Source organism: Mytilus galloprovincialis, chromosome 2, assembly GCF_965363235.1.
Source record: "Mytilus galloprovincialis chromosome 2, xbMytGall1.hap1.1, whole genome shotgun sequence".
In the NCBI taxonomy this organism is placed as follows: domain Eukaryota; kingdom Metazoa; phylum Mollusca; class Bivalvia; order Mytilida; family Mytilidae; genus Mytilus; species Mytilus galloprovincialis.
The window spans coordinates 9,764,334-9,784,874 of record NC_134839.1 but is presented as its reverse complement, the minus strand read 5'-3'; the positions used below and the strand labels follow the sequence as shown (position 1 = coordinate 9,784,874).

The following is a 20,541-nucleotide window of genomic DNA, read 5'->3' as shown; positions in this document are numbered from 1 at the left end:
TAAGTTTTGTCAGTTTATGTTTTTTCAACACAAACAAAGAATTGAGAAAAAACATTTATTTTCTATGAAAAGAAGACAAAGTACAATTAAAAAGAATAAACGGTTATATAAAATAAGTGAGTTATAAATAATTACAATTAAAAAGTCAAAAATTTATATAAGATAAGTAAGTTATAAAAAGTGTTTGCTCTCCAATATAATATTAGCCTCAACGCGTTGAATGATCTAGTATATATATAATATGTAAAAATAAATGCTGCTTATATATAAACATCAATATATATGTTTTATATCATTGAGTTATGAACAAACAAAGGTGGATACTGTTTGTTGATTATAAAATGGTTACACGCCAGTTTTTTCCATCGCAATCATTTCAGGAGAAGCAGCAGGCGTTAAGTTGGTCACGTGTTGATCACCTGAAGCACTTCCGGTCATATGTTCTTGATTCGAAGGAGTTTGCTGTACTGATACCATATTCTGCAGTTGCTTTGATTTATGAATATTCCAGATTTGAATGACAATGTCTTTCACCAAGATATCAGATGATATATCGCCGATCATTTTTAAAACCATCACACCATCTAACCCAATCGTAGTACCACTGAAAGAACTGACCTCAGCTGACGTGACAGAAATATTTGACATACTCAGGTACTTCTTGATGTATCTGAAATAATAATCATAAATATGTTTAAGCAAGGACGTATATCAGTTATACGTCCTTGGTTTAAGTGAACGACCATTTAAATTCAAGAAGAGGTATGTTTTTTTTTTCTTAAAGGGGCACTAGCTGTCAAATTCATGGTCACCGATTTGACTCAAATTCTCATATTTGTTTTATAACAATGTAAAACATGTATCCAAACTATTAAAAGTCTAAAATAAACAGTTTACAGAGCATGGGTTAGATAATATATAGGTTCGTTTCGTGTGTATTTTAGTATAGACGCCATCTAATTAACTATTGATTTGACCTCAGATGATCATATAAGCGATGTAAACATAAATAAAGATATGAATAGATTAAACCAACACGTGCAACTCGATTTTTATAGGTCTGTTTGATTTTATTTTATAGATTAAAAATAGATTTTTCTCATTCTTTTTAACCGTATAAGAATGATTTTATGTGCATCGAATCCGTAATCAAATGATTTACCGTAGTTTCACTTTCATTGTTGACATTCGTTTTCTTTAAATAACCAGTACACGTACAATTCATGCGTTGTCAATCTCTAGCTAGAGGTTAAATTGAAGTTCACATGAATACGGATTTAAAGAGGTCGACTCATTCACTTGCAAGTGAATTAATAATTATTAATGTTTCTTACCGTAATTTGACAAAATTGATCCTTTTTGACTGCAAAAAGTGAATTGTTATCTCACTATTCCACTTTCATTATTGATTGAACAAAAAAAAATCAAACTTTAGATTTTTTTATATATCTCGTAGCTAGTGCCCCTTTAGAATAAAAATATGATCCCCAAAGTAATAAAAAAAAATCTATTACATGGTCAAGCAGTTGACAAAACACAATATTCTGAATCCAGATTTTAAAAAAATGTTGATAGCGAGGAAAACTTAAAAAATTATAACTCATCCAAAATAAAACCAATTACCCCATAACGCCCCATGAATGCATGTAACAATTCAAAAAATACTATTGTTCTAACTTTGGTCCGATTGCATTTTTCCAAAATTCAGATCTATCACAATTTTGTGCTCGTATAAGAATAGTGAAACCAGAGAGCTATTATATTTTGTTTTGATTGTAATAAATGTAACAGAGCTTCATCTTACGAAATTCTGAAACTCTTTTTCAACCACAAAGTAATACTAATCGCAAAAAGGTTTAGGAATGAAAGGTGTATCTAGATAATGAGATTTGTTGATATATTTATGTAGTTAGAGTAAACATTATTTTTTAATGGTAGCACGCGTAGTTGTTTAAGTATGGACGATTTTCATTTATATTCAGGACGAATGGCCCTTATAATGTTCCTTGTCATTTACGTTCTGTAATGACTGTGCAAGTGCTACTATACAATTACTTGGGACGAGCGAACCCTTTTCACGTTCCAACGGATAACAAATAATAATATTATAAAAGTTATATCATACCTTTGTTTCACCATAGGTAATAATGACTTTACAAGGAACAACATCCCACTGGTACCGGCCGCTATACAAACTACCAGAAGCCAGATCCAAACAAAGAAACAGATTTGCTCGTTAAATTCGTTGACCGGTACTAAACACTGAAACATGTACAGATGCACATTCGACACTTGAACAAATTCACGTCTACACAATACCTCTCGTGGAAATACAGGCGAATACGCTATTGTTGAATAATTGGTGTTGATTATACTTTCGAACACATATTCACCATAAGAAGTGACATTTTGGGGTGATAAATATCCCTCTAGAATGATCAACTGTGTAGCTGCATTGAGGAAAAACAACAATTTCACGAAGGCTAGTAATACTGTTAAAATACCAAAAGGTAGGACCCTAAGCAAACGTTCACTAAACTGTTGATGAAGATATGAACCTATCTCCATTGCAAAATGTTTTCGGTCGTCTGCAGAATATTGCCTGTAGTCTTGTATCATCTTTGAAAGCTTCTGACATCCAAACCCAAAACTTGACTCACAAATCCTTAAAAAGATGTCAGGTAACATAAATAAAAGTGCCTGCAGGCATAAAATTAATGGAAGCCACTGATACAGAGTTCGTGTGCTGTTTTCGTTTGCACTATCCTTGTCATTCATTACTACAAGCATATTTAGATTTTCTGAATCTGAGAAGGATCCTTGTCCTAAGGGCTCAAAAGGTATAACTTGTCTGGATAACCAACATGATTCGTCAGTAAAGTCGTTCCAATATCGTGGAAATTGTTCTGGTGTTTTACAAATAAAGTTTGGTCCTCGGTAATGGCGCCAAACAGTCAGAAGTGCTAGTATCAACAGAAGTAGAAAAGTCCAAGTACTGCTAAATCTGTCAGCCCAGCTTCCATAGTTAACTGTTGGTTTGTAAAAGTTGAAAACCATTTTACCAAAACAATTGTTCCAAACCTAAAAATGTAAACATTGTTTTAACTGTATGTTACGAATTTAATCATCATAACTCAAAGGCCCACATGTATAGGAAAATTAGGCATCGGTCTATCTATTCAATGAGGATTTGAAAAGAATTAGAATGATTTCTTTAAATTTTCTAATTTGAACTCCTCGACCTGCTGTTAACCTATTATTGCCTATGGTCATGTGACATTATACCCAAATCCTAATAATGTCGATCACAGACAAAATTTTGATATACCAAAGTGATTGGAATAGTAGATAACAAAATGCTAACATTTATCTACGAAGTTATATCTAAATAACAACCACTTTCCATCACACTATTTATTCTTTTCATCGTTTATTTTATTTTATGGTTTCTATAGTTCTATCTCACAAATTGAGTTTTAGTTTCGAACGACGTCCGATGCCTACGGTACGCAGCAGTACGGAAAAAAACTAACGTATTTGTGGTTGATTTAAGTGTGTATCTAAGATAAATAAAAACAATCTTTTGTTTAATGTATTATTGTTGCAAACCTGATAATCTTTTAACTTAATTTTATTAACTGCAATATTTGCCTATTTTCAGCTTCTGCGTAACTGTCGTTGATGATCTGTCAAACATTTAAAAAGGTTTTTTTTCAATTCGTAAGAAAGCAGGAAATGGTCTGAAAATTAAAGGAGCACTAGCTACGAGATATATAAAAAATCAAAAGTATGATTTTTTTATTTAATCATTAATGAAAGAGAAATAGTGAAATACCTATTTGCTTTTATCAGAGAAAATGGTTCAATTTTGTCAAATTAAGCTAATAAACATTAATAATGAATTATTCACTTGCAAGTGAATAATTCGACCTCATTAAATCCGTATTTATGTTAACTCAAATTTAACCCCATAAAAAGAGATAGAATAACGCATGCATTGTCCGTGTACGAGTATTTAAAGGAAAAGAATGTCAACATTGAAAGTGAAACAAAGGTAAATAATATACAGACACAAGTTGTTTCCTTTTTCCTTTTTCCTTTTTCGATATTCAAATTTTGAAAAATATTACAAGTCCAAACTGAATTTATTTTTTTCCTCAAAATTTTTTTCTCCAATTCTTTTTTCACAAAATTTTTTTTCCTCAAAATTTTTTTTTCCTCAAAATTTTTTTTTCTCAATTTTTTTCCCCTCATTTTTTTCTTCGTTTCCTTATTCGTTTTCTATTTCCTTATTCGATTTTCATTTCCTTATTCGATTTTTATTTCCTTATATTTCCTTATTCGGTTTCTTGTCCTTATTCGATTTTCATTTCCTTATTCGAATTTCATTTCCTTATTCGGTTTCTTTTTCCTTATTCAGTTTCTTTTTCCTTATTCGATTTTCATTTCCTTATTCAGTTTCTTTTTCCTTATTCTATTTTCATTTCCTTATTCAGTTTCTTTTTCCTTATTCGGTTTCTATTTCCTTATTCGATTTTCATTTCCTTATTTGGTTTCTTTTTCCTCATTCGGTTTCTATTTCCTTATACGACTTTCATTACTTTATTCGGTTTCCATTTCCTAATTCGACTTTCATTTCCTTGTTCGGTTTCTTTTTCTTTATCCAATTTTCATTTCTTTATTCAGTTTCTTTTTCCTTATTCGGTTTCTATTTCCTTATTCGATTTTCATTTCCCTTTTCGATTTTCATTTCCTTATTCGCTTATTTTTCCTTTTTCGATTTTCATTTCCTCGTTTGGTTTTCTATTTCCTTATTCATTTCCTTATTCTGTTTCTTTTTCCTTATTCGATTTTCATTTCCTTATTCAATTTTCATTTTCTAATTCAGTTTCTTTTTCCATATTCGGTTTCTATTTCCTTACTCGATTTTCATTTCCTTATTCGGTTTCTTTTTCCTTATTCGATTTTCATTTCCTTATTCAGATTCTATTTCCTTATTCGATTTTCAATTCCTTACTCGGTTTCTATCTCCTTATTCGATTTTCATTTCCTTATTCAATTTTCATTTCCTTATTAAGTGTCTTTTTCCTTATTCGGTGTCTATTTCCTTATTTGATTTTCATTTCCTTATTTGATTTTCATTTCCTTATTCAGTTTCTTTTTCCTTTTTCGATTTTCATTTCCTTATTGGATTTTCAATTCCTTATTCGGTTTCTTTTTCCTTATTCGGCTTTATATTTCCTTATTCGATTTCCATTTCCTTATTCGGTTTCTTTTTCCTTTTTCGGTTTCTATTTCCAAATTCTCAATTTTCATTTCCTTATTTGGTTTGTATTTCCTTATTCGATATTCATTCCCTGTTCGGTTTTTTTGTCCTTATTCGATTTTCATTTCCTTATTCGGTTTTTATTTCCTTATTCGATTATCATTCCTTGTTCGGTTTCTTTGTCCCTTTTTTGGAAATCGAATAATCTTCGAAATAGAAACCGAATAAGGAAAAAGAAACCAAATAAGGAAATGAAAATCGAAAAAGGAAATAGAAACCGAATAAGGAAAAAGAAACCGAATAAGGAAATGAAAATTGAATAAGGAAAAGAAACCGAATAAGGAAAAGAAAATCGAATAAGGAAATAGGTACTGAATAAGGAAATGAAAATCGAATAAGGAAATCGAAACTGAATAAGGAAATGAAAATCGAATGAGAAAAACGAAACATAATAAGGAAATGAAAATCGAATCAGGAAATAGAAACCGAATAAGGAAATGAAAATCGAACAAGGAAAAACAAACAGAACAAGGAATAAAAATCGAACAAGGAAATAAAAACCGAATAAGGAAATCAAAATCGAATAAGGAAATAGAAACCGAATAAAGAAAAAGAAACAGAATAAGGAAATGAAAATGGAATGAGGAAATGAAAATCGAATAAGGAAATAAAAACCAAATAAGGAAATGAAAACGAAAACTGAATAAGGAAAAAGAAACCGAATAAGGAAAAAGAAACCGAATAAGGAAATGAAAATCGAATAAAGAAATAGAAAAGAAATAAGGAAACGAAAAATATGAGGAAAAAAATTTTTGAGGAAAAAAAAATTTAGAGGAAAAAAAATTTTGTGAAAAAAAAATTTGAGAAAAAAAATTTTGAGGAAAAAAAAATTGTGAGAAAAAAAATTTTGAGGGAAAAAAAAAATTCAGTTTGGACTTGTAATATTTTTCAAAATTTGAATATCGAAAAAGGAAAAAGGAAAAAGGTAAGAGGAAACAACTTGTGTCTGGTAAATAATATGATTAACTGATTCGATCCACCAAAAATATGTACAAATGACGATAAACATAAATTTTTAATCTAAAATACAAATTTAACAGACCTATAAGAATCTAGTTGTACGAGTTGCTTAATCTATTTATATATATGTTTATGTTTACATCGCTTATATGGTCATAGAAGGCCAACTCGATAGGTAATTAGATGGCGTCTTGGCTAAAATTCACACGAAACGAAGCTACATTTTATTGAGACCATGTCCTGTAAATTGTTTATATTATACTTTTGGTAGTTTGGAAAAATGTTTTACATTGTTATAAATAAAATATGAGAATTTGAGTCAAATCCGTGACCATGAATTTGACAGCTAGTGCCCCTTTTAAAGCGACCATGAATTTAGGGACACTAGCTGTCAAATTCATGGTCACCGATTTGACTCAAATTCTCATATTTGATTAATAACAATATAAAACATTTATCCAAACTATAAAAAGTCTAAAATGAACAGTTTACAGAGCATGAGGTCGATAATATGTAGGTTCGTTTCATGTGTATTATAGTGCAGACGCCATCTAATTAACTATCGAGTTGACACAAGATGACCATATAAGCGATGTAAACATAAATAAAGATATGAATAGATTAAGCCAACACGTGCAATTGGATTTTTATAGGTCTGTTTAATTTTATTTTATAGATCAAACATATATTTCTTCTCATCGTTTTTACCCGTGTAAGAAAGATTTTATGTGGATCGAATCCGTTATCAAATGATTTACCTTTGTTTCATTTTCATTTTTGACATTCGTTTTCTTAAAACTACCAGTGCACGTACAATGCATGCGTTGTCAATCTCTAGCTAGGGGGGTGGTAAATTGAAGTTCACATGTATACAGATTTAAATGAGGTCGAATTATTCACTTGCAAGTGAATAATTAATCATCAATGTTTCTTAGCTTAATTTGACAAAATTGAACAATTTTGGGTGCTAAAGCGAATTATGATTGCACTATTTCACTTTCATTAAGGTTGAATCATGTGGACCCTGTGGCTAAAATGGCCGTATTTTCACCTCAAAATTTACTCTGCGTACAGACAAACCTGTGCATCTGTTAAAAATTTCAGGCATAGCATGCCCTAGATAGATAAATTCAAATACGTTTTATGATTTAGAAAATTAAAAACTTACCAGGATTTTGCAGTGCACTTTTTCATTTCTCCAGAAGGTGCCAAAATAAACTAAGTAGGGAAGTTTGAGAACTTCCCCACAGGTAATATTTGAAGTGAGCGATATTGATTGACATAGACAATAGATGGACAATAGATACCTGACAATAATTGGTGATTTAAACTGTGTACCTGGGTGGACCATATCAAGGGAATCTCAACTGTTTGTTAATTTTATCACCTTCTGCAGGAACGAAAAAAAGTGCACGGCAAAATCCAGTTAAGTTATGAATTTTCTAAATCAAACAATGCATTTGAAATCTATTTATCTAAAGCATGATATGCCTTAAAACTTTTCCAGATGCACAGGTTTGTCTGTACTCTGAGTAAATTTTGAGGTGAAAATACGGCCATTTTAGCCTTTGGGTCCACATGAACCCTAATTATTGAACCAAAAACATCTTACTTTGGATTTTTTATATATCTCGTCGCTAGTGCCCCTTTAAATAATTTTTTGTTATGTTGGGTTATTGAAATTTAATTTCTAAGAAATTAATGTGTCGGGAAGGCATAATAATATTCGAATGACATTTTATATTACTTTAACATTCATACTTGGTTACTGCATTACGTCGGTCGGTATAAAAAAAATCCAGGTCATTTTTTTTATAGCTGACTATGCGGTATGGGCTTTGCTCATTGTTGAAGGCCGTACGGTAACCTATAGTTGTTAACCATGTTAACTTTTGTGTCATTTTGGTCTCATTGACAATCATACCTCTTCTTCGTTTTTACATTTACTTGAAAGAAGAATTTGAATGAAACTTACCCTTCACGTCAGTGTCCTTTTATTTCAATGCATACACAGATGTGTACTACTTCATGTACTTAGCAGATTATCTATTAATAGCATTTGTAATAGATAGCACTTTGAATTTACTATGAAGTATCAAAGAATCATTATCAGATTTAAACACAACTGGCACACAGCCATACAAAATTTACAGTATATATAATACGCAACCAAAATGTTTTTTTGATAATTTGAGAGAAGTCGAACATGTCGACATTCTATAGTAATATGTAATTTCTGTATTTACATATATAATTTTTGTTTAATAGCTTTCATCAAATCTTCCTTTGTTTATGTTACAGTAATATATAGACATCCCCATTTCCTTTCCCTCATAAGTGACTTTGCATTATTTTTTTATCGTTATTATAAAACAAACACCAAGTTATCTATTATTGGTGTCCTTGATTTTTTGTGTTAGCTCTGAAATGCTGAAATGAAAACCCATTCAAATACAGAAAAAAATCAACCAAAAATATCATTATTATCACCGAACGACATAATGATAGTTTAACTGTCACCACAACATGCACAAAATGAATATCAAATATTAATTTCCCGTCAATTAGACCGCGCTGAAGTACGTCCATTATTCATAGTTCATTATTCAAAATTCAATAATTAATAATGATATAATAGTTTATGTTTCATTATTCAACTTGAAGCGGTGAATAGTGAAATAAAAATTAAAAAAGATTGACGGTGACACTAAAATATATCCCGTATTTCTAAATTTGTCCTTTTGGTGTTTGATATCTAACAAATATTCAAATTAATATCAGAAAATAGAATAAAAAACTCTTAAGATTTGTAATTTTATTTATCTAATTGTTTCGGAAGATAAACTAACTATTTTAACAGAAATTCCTTGGTTCAATGTATGGACGACCTGAATACCAAAACATATATCAAAATAGAAAAAATCTACGTGGTATTTTTTTTTTATTTTCACTGAACTTTCTATTTTTCATCCTTTAATTATAGACATAACAAGTAGAGTGTGCCGCAATGACCATTAGAGGGGTTATGGAGGACCTATATGCCAAAATACGCGAGAAAATTAAGAAATAGTCAATTTTGAATAATGTTATAGATATTATGAATAATAAAATGGACTGCTCCGACCCTTTAGTCCTAATTATAGATATACATTATACCTCATTCGAAAGCTGATTAAGAGAGGAACAAAAGATATATAGTCGATATGTTTCGCAACTCATATTAGAGGAGTAACGTAGGACCTAAACATCAAAATACGTTTTAACATTAAGAAATAGCCAATTTTGAAAAATGAAATGGATATTTTGAATAATGGAATGGACTGCGAAAGATGGCAATAGAAGTTTTTAAATATTACACAAAGAGTTACCAGTTTATCTCCATGATATTATTAATTTTAAAATGTGCCTTACTCGTTTAGAAAGCAACAGACTGATGAAGTACTACAAGTGAGAACAACACAATTTGGACTTCATTTATTTAGGTAATATGCTAGAGCTACACGCTGGAATGAGCTGCTTCTATATGAACATTTTCGCATATATGCAATATCGCTGGCTTACTTTGTATGTATAATGTATGTTTTATATGTTCTATATGTCTTAATATTGTATGGGTTGTTATCATTATTAATGTCGGTTATGTTTGTAATGTTCATGTAACCCCAAGGGTGACTGGGGTATAGAAATATGGTCACTTGGTCTTCTCCCGACCGGCAGTAAAACGCTTGCTGAAGTGGGGCGTCCGTTTGGCTGTGCGGGATGTATCAAGTTCGCAGTCACGTCCGTCAGAAGGGGACGTTAAATCCGATGCCTCGTGTAAAGAGAGTGCCACGCTCTTTGCACGTTAAGAAACCTTGCAACAACTCTTTGAGGGGTCCGTAGGTGGCCTGTTGCAAGGCAAAATTTCTGTCCCTATCCAATATACCCTCATTTTCCAGTGGCAGTCCAAATTTCCCCGACCATCAACCTAGATGGCCTCTCTTACAACAACCTACCTATTGTATTTATTGTGAACTTGTTCTCGTCCTGAATATGCATGAAATATTTGCCACTGGATGTTAAGCAACCAACAATCAATCAATCAATCAATCAATGTAACCCCGACTTAAAATTAAATTTTCTTTCCTATTCTATTCTGTATTTGGTATGTGCCTACCTTGCAAGGTCCTCGTGCACATAAGACAGTTTTTACTTGACCTTGACCTCATATAAGTAATCGGGGAACAAGGTCATTTTCGTGCATGGTCAAGTCCATATCACAGATTCTAAAAGCAATATATCTGCTTCATTTGGTGTAAGAAAGATTGTAAAGTGTTACAGTACATGTCCAACTTGAGGTCCCCTGAATTAGACCATGGCCTTATGTTCATGGTTCAGTTGTAACATTTGAAATGTCTATCAGGTTTATATGTCTGTCTAGCAGGTACTACTCGACCTTGATCTCATTTTCATGGTTCATTGGTTAATGAAGAGTTTTCATTGTTTGGTCTGTTTCTTGTATTAACTAAACGTAATAGGTCAATTTTATTGGATGTATGACATTATTGTAAGGTGTCATATGTATTTCAAGCTTGGCTTATCTAACATTGACCTCATTTTCTTGGATCATGATAAATGAATGTGATACTTTAAATAAAACTTTATTTTTACTATCAACATAAGATTAATAGTCAGTAAATTAGGTGAGACATTTCAGCGTGTACGAACCACATAGCCATGAAGATCTTGCACGGTCGGTATTTCAGCGTGTGAACTACAAAGTTCAAATTTCCATTGCAAGAGGAAGATTGAAGGTGGTCATGATAAAGCAAGTGTACACAACTGTAGTGTTATAAACGATAATCTGGTAGCAGGTAAAAGCCACAGATCTATGTATACAATATTTTCCCTATAGAAGTCAATCGTTTACATATTTGAGTATCTGCTTATGTTTAATATGAAACATTGATCAATACTATTAAGATAATTACATCATTACATCTGTCTTATACCATGCTTCTTCTTACGACAATCTTTATGATTACATAAAATTGAGAATGGAAATGGGGAATGTGCCAAACAGACAACAACCCGACCATAGAGCAGACAACAACCCGACCATAGAGCAGACAACAGTAGAAGGTCACCAACAGGTTTTCAATGCAACGAGAAATTCTCGCACCCGGAGGCGTCCTTCAACTGGCCCCTAAAGAAATATATACTGGTTCAGTGATAATGAACACCATACTAAACTCCAAATTGTAAACAAGAAATTAAAAGTTAAAATGATACAAGACTTACAAAGGCCAGAGGCTTCTGTCTTATACCATGCTTCTTCTTACTACAATCTTTATAATTACATCAGTACATCTGTCTTATACCATGCTTCTTCTTACTACAATCTTTATAATTACATCATTACATCTGTCTTATACCATGCTTCTTCTTACTACAATCTTTATAATTATATCATTACATCTGTCTTATACCATGCTTCTTCTTATTACAATCTTTATAATTACATCATTACATCTGTTTTATACCATGCTTCTTCTTACTTCAATCTTTATAATTACATCATTACATCTGTCTTATACCATGCTTCTTTTTACTACAATCTTTATTAAGATAATAACATCATTACATCTGTCTTATACCATGCTTCTTCTTACTACAATCTTTATAATTACATCATTATATCTGTCTTATACCATGCTTCTTCTTACTACAATCTTTATAATTACATCATTACATCTGTCTTATACCATGCTTCTTCTTACTACAATCTTTGTAATTACATCATTACATCTGTCTTATACCATGCTTCTTCTTACTACAATCTTTATAATTACATCATTACATCTGTCTTATACCATGCTTCTTCTTACTACAATCTTTATAATTACATCATTACATCTGTCTTATACCATGCTTCTTCTTACTACAATCTTTATAATTACATCATTACATCTGTCCTATACCATGCTTCTTCTTACTTCAATCTTTATAATTACATCATTACATCTGTCTTATACCATGCTTCTTCTTACTACAATCTTTATTTAGATGATTACATGATTACATCTGTCTTATACCATGCTTCTTCTTACTACAATCTTTATAATTACATCATTACATCTGTCTTATACCATGCTTCTTTTTACTACAATCTTTATAATTACATCATTACATCTGTCTTATACCATGCTTCTTCTTATTTCAATCTTGATAATTACATCATTACATCTGTCTTATACCATGCTTCTTCTTACTTCAATCTTTACAATTACATCATTACATCTGTCTTATTCCATGCTTCTTCTTACTACAATCTTTATAGTTACATTATTATATCTGTCTTATACCATGCTTCTTCTTACTACAATCTTTCACAGTGTAAACATTTTTTATGTTGTTCAGCTTAGTATAAAATGCAGATTTCAAAAAACGAAAACCAAAAAAGTTTCTGTTGTAATTGACAAACAATTTCAACCAGATTTCTTGATAGAGTGCAAACGTAAATTACAACTTAAAAAAGATTCCAGGGCTGACGTAATGTGAAAGGCAAACACATAATGTCTTGCAATACCTAAATAAACACAGCAGCAGATAACACAAAAACGCTAATCTATACTATTAAACGAGAAGACCTCATTTTGTGTGTCGCTTCTCTTCCTTCCACAATAAATTAATCATCATGCCTCTGTGTCCTATAGGTAACATGCATAGTCGCATTTGTCATCCATTCTTATGATTATTCAGATTGAGTTATTTTGGGAGAAAAACGACAAAAAGGGTATCCGGATATTGATTCCGTCACCAGACTGACTTTTGGACATAGATAGGTTTTCCGGTTTTAAACATGCACAACTACAACCAATCGTATGATGGATAACAAAAATGAAAAATAAACAATCCAATCAGAGCGTTCTCCATATAATGGTTTATGAATAAATCGTATGATGGATAACAAAAATGAAAAATGAATAAGCCAATCAGAACGTTCTCCATATTATGGTTTTTGGATCGCAACAACCACAACTATTATACCTCCTTACAGAGGACAATTATTTTTCGCGTTTATCTACATGTAAGCTACGATTATAATACTATGATAAATAGAGACTTTCTGTATAATTCTGTCTACTGTTTTCTTTGAAATGACTATTTAAGGGGTCATACCAGTTGCATATATATTGAAATAAGTAAAACATGTGGAAAAAAGAATGTGTCCATAGCACACGGATGCCACATCGGTACTATCATTTTCTATGCCAGTGGACCGTGAAATTGAGTAACATCTCTAATTTGGCATTCAAAATTAGAAAGATTATATCATACATCAAAAACTACCTCGACCAAAACGTTTAACCTGAAGCCGGACAGACAGACGGACGGACGGACGGACGAACGAACGGTCGCACAGACGAGGAAACATAATGCCCTTAAATGGAGCATAAAAAGTTATTGTTGAAAGTGAAAGTAGTGATTGGCCAAAATGGAAGCAGAGTGGAGACTTGAGGGAGGCAGGACTCTTTCGGGACATCAGGATCGGGTCTTTTAAGGCTCGGGATTTCGGGATTGATCCTTTCGTGATCCGGGAATATTTTTTTTCGAATTTCGGGATGTCGGGATATGAATGTCTTTAAATTCGGCACCTCGGGATTTCATGTTTTTAAGCCCGAGATTTTGGGATGAGGACCCCTCCGACCCGTGAACCCTTTAATTAGCCTTTGTCATTTATACAAGATTCAAATCCTACCATTTGCATGTTAATAGGGCTCTCAAAAGAAAAAAAAGCCTTGATGGATTGTCCTAGAAGCATAATTATTTTTTGTTAGAATAATAATAGTCTATAAGCAGTTACATTTATTTTATGTTTGAAGCGGTGCAAATTTTTAATAAATTTTGATAATTTGATTTGACTTTTTCAAAGAAAATACATTGTAGCAAAGGGGTAGTTTAATTGTGGTTTGAGACATGAACATAATTGAATTTAACAGAAAGGAAACAGATAACGGACTTAGGAACAAAAGTGAGGGGGCTTTTTATACCTTTTATGAAATTCTCCAGACATAACATCTTTTACAAAAATTCATCCTACAACAGTTTACAACTGTGTATGCCCGCAATTTCGCGGGTGTGATCTAGTTGTAATTAAGCCACGACAACAATACATAAGTTTTGTCAGTTTATGATTTTTCAACACAAACAAAGAATTGAGAAAAACATATATTTTCTATGAAAAGAAGACAAAGTACAAATAAAAAGAATAAACGGTTTTATCGCTATTTTGTGCATTTTTCTTTTGATCTTTTTTTGTGATAATTTTCATATCATGCTTCTTGCTTGAGATGGAAAAATTATCGCTAGAAACTAAGGAGGCCACGTGGCGTTGCTAACGAAATTGACATGAAATTGACAACGTCGTCATAGGTAAAATAGCGATAAACAGATTATCATTGGTCATCTCAACTCGATTGCTTTTCTCACTTTCGCTGTACCAGCTCAAGCGAGAAAATCAATCTCGTTGAGATGATCAACGATAATCTATAAATATATAATAAGTAAGTTATAAATAATTACAATTAAAAAGTCAAAAATTTATATAAGATAAGTAAGTTATAAAAAGTGTTTGCTCTCCAATATAATATTAGTCTCAACGCGTTGAATGATATAGTATATATATATATAATATGTAAAAAAAAATGCTGCTTATATATAAACATCAATATATATGTTTTATATGAATGAGTTATGAACAAACAAAGGTGGATACTGATTGTTGATTATGAAATGGTTACATTTTTTCCATCGCAATCAATTCAGGAGAAGCAGCAGGCGTTAAGTTAGTCACGTGTTGTCCACCTGAAGCACTTCCGGTCATATGTTCTTGAAACGAAGGAGTCTGCTGTACTGATACCATATTCTGCAGTTCCTTTGATTTGTGAATATTCCAAATTTGAATGACAATGTCTTTCACCAAGATATCAGATGATATATCGCCGATCATTTTTAAAACCATCACACCATCTTGCCCTATCGTAGTACCACTGAAAGAACTGACCTCAGCTGACGTGACAGAAATATTTGACATACTCAGGTACTTCTTAATGTATCTGAAATAATAATCATTAATATGATAAAGTGAACGACCATTTAACTTTATGTGGGAGGATATTTTATTCCTTATTGAAAATCTGAAATCAATTTCGGGTGTTTGTACGCGTTCTAGAATGTCGTCGTTCAACTGGAGCGCTTGTATATTTTGTTTCAACAAAACATTTTAAAAAGATAAAAAAACAGAATTTGGAATAAACAATAAATATTTTATTGGTTTATTTGAAATAACTAGTGCTTGGCACTTGATACCTAGTAAAGAAAAACAATAATATTTATTGTTTTTATTTATAATGTAATTTTGGAATTTATATTTCCTATTAAATTGGTATGTATTGAAGTACGTGTTACTCTTAACATAATTACAGAAGTAACAGAGCCAATGAAAATCAGTTTAGGCAAATACATTACGCCTCCTAACATTTCGTTCTGTTGATATTGCATTGATAATAGTCTTTTAGATACTAGTCTCTGTGATCACAGATATGGCTAGACATTATAAGAAATATGCTAAAAGAAATAAACATAAACGAAGGCTGAAAAACAAAGCTGCAATGCAGCAAAGTAAGCTAGAATTTATGCTATCACAAGCTAGAAAACAGGTTGTTAATCTTTCGCATAGAAAATTAACTGATGACGAGTATTTGGTTTTATCCAGAGGTTTGAAATTCATTCCTTCACCGTCAGTCAAAAGGGCAAAGCAGGACTTACTACATGATTTTGATGAATTAGCCAGAAAAATGAGATATCGTTACTTATATCATGGTAACTTGGATGAAATTCATCCTTTCAGAGTTAAATCTAGACATACGCCACCTTTAAAATGCAACACCCTTGAAAATTACCTGTTTAATACAAAGCACGAACTATCTTCAATGCAAATTCGAAAATTTCGAAACAATCTAAGTCTTTCACAGAGGTCCGGCATTTCTTCTCTGTTAAATGATGAATCATTAATCATTAAGAAAGCCGATAAAAGTAACAATGTTGTTATTTTAGTTAAGGTCAATTACCTTTTTGAAGGCGATCGCCAATTAAATACACAACATTACACCAAATTGAAAAAAGAAATAATATTTCTTGATGTTAATATTTTCAAAGGAACTAGATTTTCTAATGAAAATATTTTGGATGTGAAAACACACTTTAAACCGACAAATGCCTTCCTTTATCTAGATCGTAAAAGCTGTCACAGCAGACATGTGTTTGCAGGGAATTTATCAAGGGCGAAGTAATCAGATACATTAGAACAACAAATAATGATGTTGATTTACAATATATTTTGTTACAGTTCAGATCGAACTTAATAAAGAGAGGATACAAGGAGATTGAAATCGAAAAGTACATAACTGAGGCATTATCATGTAATAGATCTGATTTAATAAGAAAAAAGGCCACACAAAACACAAAGGAAATTCCTTTAGTATTGGCAACGAAATTTAATCCATGCATTCATAAATTAAAACAATGCATTAGTAAACATTGGGACCTACTAAAACAGGATGCAGTTTGCAACGAAATATTTTCAAGCAAACCAATAATAGCTTATAAAAAGCATAAAAATATTGCAGATCTATTGACAACGACAAAATTAAAATAAATTGATATAGGTAAATCCCTGATGATGGCGGGCCTACAATGCTTAAACCCTTTCATAAATGTTATACATTTATGATAAGCATATAATACAAAAACCGCCGAAACATTATATTAATGTCGGATTGATGAAAAGCAATTGAAAGTCTAGAAATACTAGCATCATGTGATCAATATTTTGTAATATAATTACAATACAGTACTAATAGTATGTATACGGAGTCTTCCAAATAAGATTTTTTGCTATCGGAATTCAGACTGATGTTGGAATACGTGGATGTTAGGTGTCACTTTTATACAAAGTTTGAATCAGATGAGCATATTAAGAATGTTTTATCCGTGTAAGAAAAAGTTAAAGTTTAAATATATTCTCTTCCATCTTTAAAACTTCGAGCACTCTGTCATTCTGGTTGCATTACAAAATATTTGCTAAAAACGAAAAAAACCCAAAAAACTCCAAACCCGTGAGAGCAGAAATCTCAGACCACGATACTGCTTTTATTGATTTTGTTTTGGCTATTGACAACGATTTAATGGTGAAAAAAAAACATTCCTCATGACAATGTTACTTGATAAATATAGATCTTTTCTTCCTACTGATTCTAATTTAAAATATTTTTCTTGTAAAATGCAGTCTAAACTCATTGATTTCTATAGAAACTCAGTTGTCAAACAACTTCAACAAGTTCCAGGCAAATCTAACATAATATTTAGTAGCAAAATAACCATTTGAGATGCCATATCAGCTGCTAGACAATTGAAAACTGACCTCAAAATCCCAATGTCAACTGTAATAGACACAAATAACGGAGAAATATTTCATTCCGCTGCAAGTATACTTAGAAAAGACATCGAAACTCTACGAATTTCCACAGAAGAATACCAAACTTCGGATAAATTGTCTTTTCCTTCTTTAATTCAGTCAATGCCTTCGTCTTTATTGCAATTCATTATAATGTTACTCGATGATACTGCATATAGCCAAGTCTATTCTTAGGAAATGGTACCAGCGAAATTGCGTAAATACTTGGCAATTGTTGAGTCAATAGTTTATGTGGCCAAATTTGTTTTTACTCCTTTTTATTTAGGATTGGCTTTACAATGTACCATGAGCTTGGTTAAAAACACCTTGTTGAAACATTAAATTCCAATGGAATTTGTGCTTCTTAAAGTAAAGTGCGACGCTATCTAATAAGTGTTGACAATCATGAATTTGAACGAATTCAAGATAGTGTGTACGCCCCGTATTATGTTTCCCTAGCATCTTTGCAGACAAGCACATGGATGTCATCACACCTGTATAAACCTACTTTTAGATTTCCTATTAATCTCCTATTCTCCGTTAAATATTGGATGAATTGATAGGGATGGTTTGAAGCTAGTATTTTTTTTTAGGAACAAATGTCTTCGGACTTCCTACAATACCTTTGTATTTGCTTTGAGCAAAACCTTTCATGTACAGACCTGTGTCCATGAGTGAAATATGTAGAACTATTAAAATATGTCTTGTGACGGTTGATGAAAATGAAGATGATGAAGACAACGCTTGAATTTATATATTGCTTGTTGCACTGGTACACACTGTCCCAGGTTAAGGGAGGGTTGACGAGCCTTTAAAAAAAGTTAAACCCCGCCACATTCTGTATGTGTCTGTCTCAAGTCACGAGACTGTAATGCAGTGGTTGTCGTTTGTTTCTACATATACTATAGTTGTTTCTTTCTTATTTATTTTGTACATTATTCAGGCCGTTAGATTTGTCGTTTGTTTTACATTTTTCATTTCTGGAATTGAAGCTGAAGACTATGCAGTATGAATTTTACTCATTGTTGAAGCCCGTACGGGACATATAATTGTTAATTTATGTCTCATTTGGTCTCATTTGGAGAGTAGTCTTATTTGCAATTATATCACATCTTCTTTTTTTTTTATATGAAATACTTTTGAAGTTTGTGGTACGTTGCAAGGAAAAAAGGGGTATAGGTACAAAACCTATAATGTAATAGATATTAACCAGAGTAAAATACACAACAACAGATAATACTATGAATGCAGTAATAATTTTGAGGAAAAAAACACAAAAACAACGAGTTGTCTATAAAAAACAGAAGTATCCGCAATTTAATTTAAGGTCATATTTCACTGTAGTGTTCTATTGCTTTGGTTTGATACCTCACCCAATACGATAGTTTATTTATTTTTTATTTTTTAAAGTATTGTCCTGCATGACACTTGATTTTTCTTTATAAGGTTAAGGTGCTCGAAACATTTTATAGATTGAAAACTTTATTTTTGAAGTTATGTTTATAACACGTCGTTTTAGGAATTTTTCTTATAAAAAAATCTCGATGATTAAGGTTTATGTATAATAACCAACAATACTAAAGCCAAAACAGTATCGTTTGTATTAAGGTAGACTTTAGAAATAGAAAAATATTTCCAAATTGAAACCCTCCCAAATTTTCATAGCTTTTACATATGACCTTCGACCTCAATTAAAAAAAAATGTGACTATATCAAGTCCTGACGACAGGCATATTGTTATAGTACAAGGTTTCCTCTTTCCAATGATATATTATATAGGTGTGTGTTTGCCTTCAGTCACCGCACTAAATAGCCCTTATGAGTTGTACGTTAACGTTCTGTAATGTATACACGTGGTATGATTGCCAATGGCACAACTCTTCACAAGAGACAAAATGACTGTTTTGAGACATTTGTCTGATAGAGTAAAAAAAAATGCATTTAATGTGGAATTGTGACATTTCTAAATTTCGTTGCTGAAATAAACCATTTAGGACACAATTAATCTTGAGGCGACAGACAAGCGAACGAAACATTTTACCCTTTTCACGTTTCAATGGATGAAAAGTAATAACAAAGCGAAAGTTATATCATACCTTTGTCTCACCATAGGTAATAATGACTTTACAAGGAACAACATCCCACTGGTACCGGCCGCTATACAAACTACCAGAAGCCAGATCCAAACAAAGAAACATATTTGTTCGTTAAATTCGTTGACCGGTATCAGACACTGAAACGTGTACAACTGCACATTCGACAATGCAATAAATTTACGGTTACACAATACCTCTCGTGGAAATACAGGCGAATACGCTATTGTTGAATAATTGGTGTTGATTATACTTTCAAACACATAGTGGCCATAAGAAGTGACATTTTGGGGTGATAAATATCCCTCTAGAATGATCAACTGTGTAGCTGCATTGAGGAAAAACAACAATTTCACAAATGCTAGTAATACTGTTAAAATACCAAAAGGTAGGACCCTAAGCAAGCGTTCACTAAACTCTTGATGAAGATATGAACCTATCTCTATTGAAAAATGTTTTCGGTCGTCTGCAGAATATTGCCTGTAGTCTTGTATCATTTTTGAAAGCTTCTGGCATCCAAACCCAAAACTTGACTCACAAACCCTTAAAATGATGTCGGGTAACAAAAACAAAAGTGCCTGCAGGAATAAAATTAAAGGAAGCCACTGGTACAGAGTTCGTGTGCCGTCTTCGTTTGCACTGTCCTTGTCATCCATTACTTCAAG

General features: G+C 31.9%; 1 protein-coding gene across 1 annotated transcript; it reads right to left on the bottom strand.

Annotated features, from left to right (window-relative positions):
* On the bottom strand, positions 1-8,399 carry LOC143062848 (innexin unc-9-like). Its single transcript, XM_076234658.1, has 3 exons — positions 8,262-8,399; positions 2,126-3,081; positions 1-670 (listed from the first exon to the last, which is right to left on the bottom strand). The coding sequence occupies exons 2-3, from the start codon at positions 3,055-3,057 to the stop codon at positions 346-348; spliced, it is 1,257 nt and encodes a 418-aa protein (XP_076090773.1). The 5' UTR covers positions 3,058-3,081; positions 8,262-8,399; the 3' UTR covers positions 1-345.
* Positions 8,400-20,541: the final 12,142 nt, after the last annotated feature.

Bases quoted from the DNA above. Each gene is read 5' to 3' on its own strand.
- LOC143062848 (XM_076234658.1), bottom strand. From the start codon at position 3,057: ATGGTTTTCAACTTTTACAAACCAACAGTTAACTATGGAAGCTGGGCT. The intron at 671-2,125 runs GTATGATATAAC...TTATTATTTCAG, and splicing joins TTACCTATGGTGAAACAAAG to ATACATCAAGAAGTACCTGA.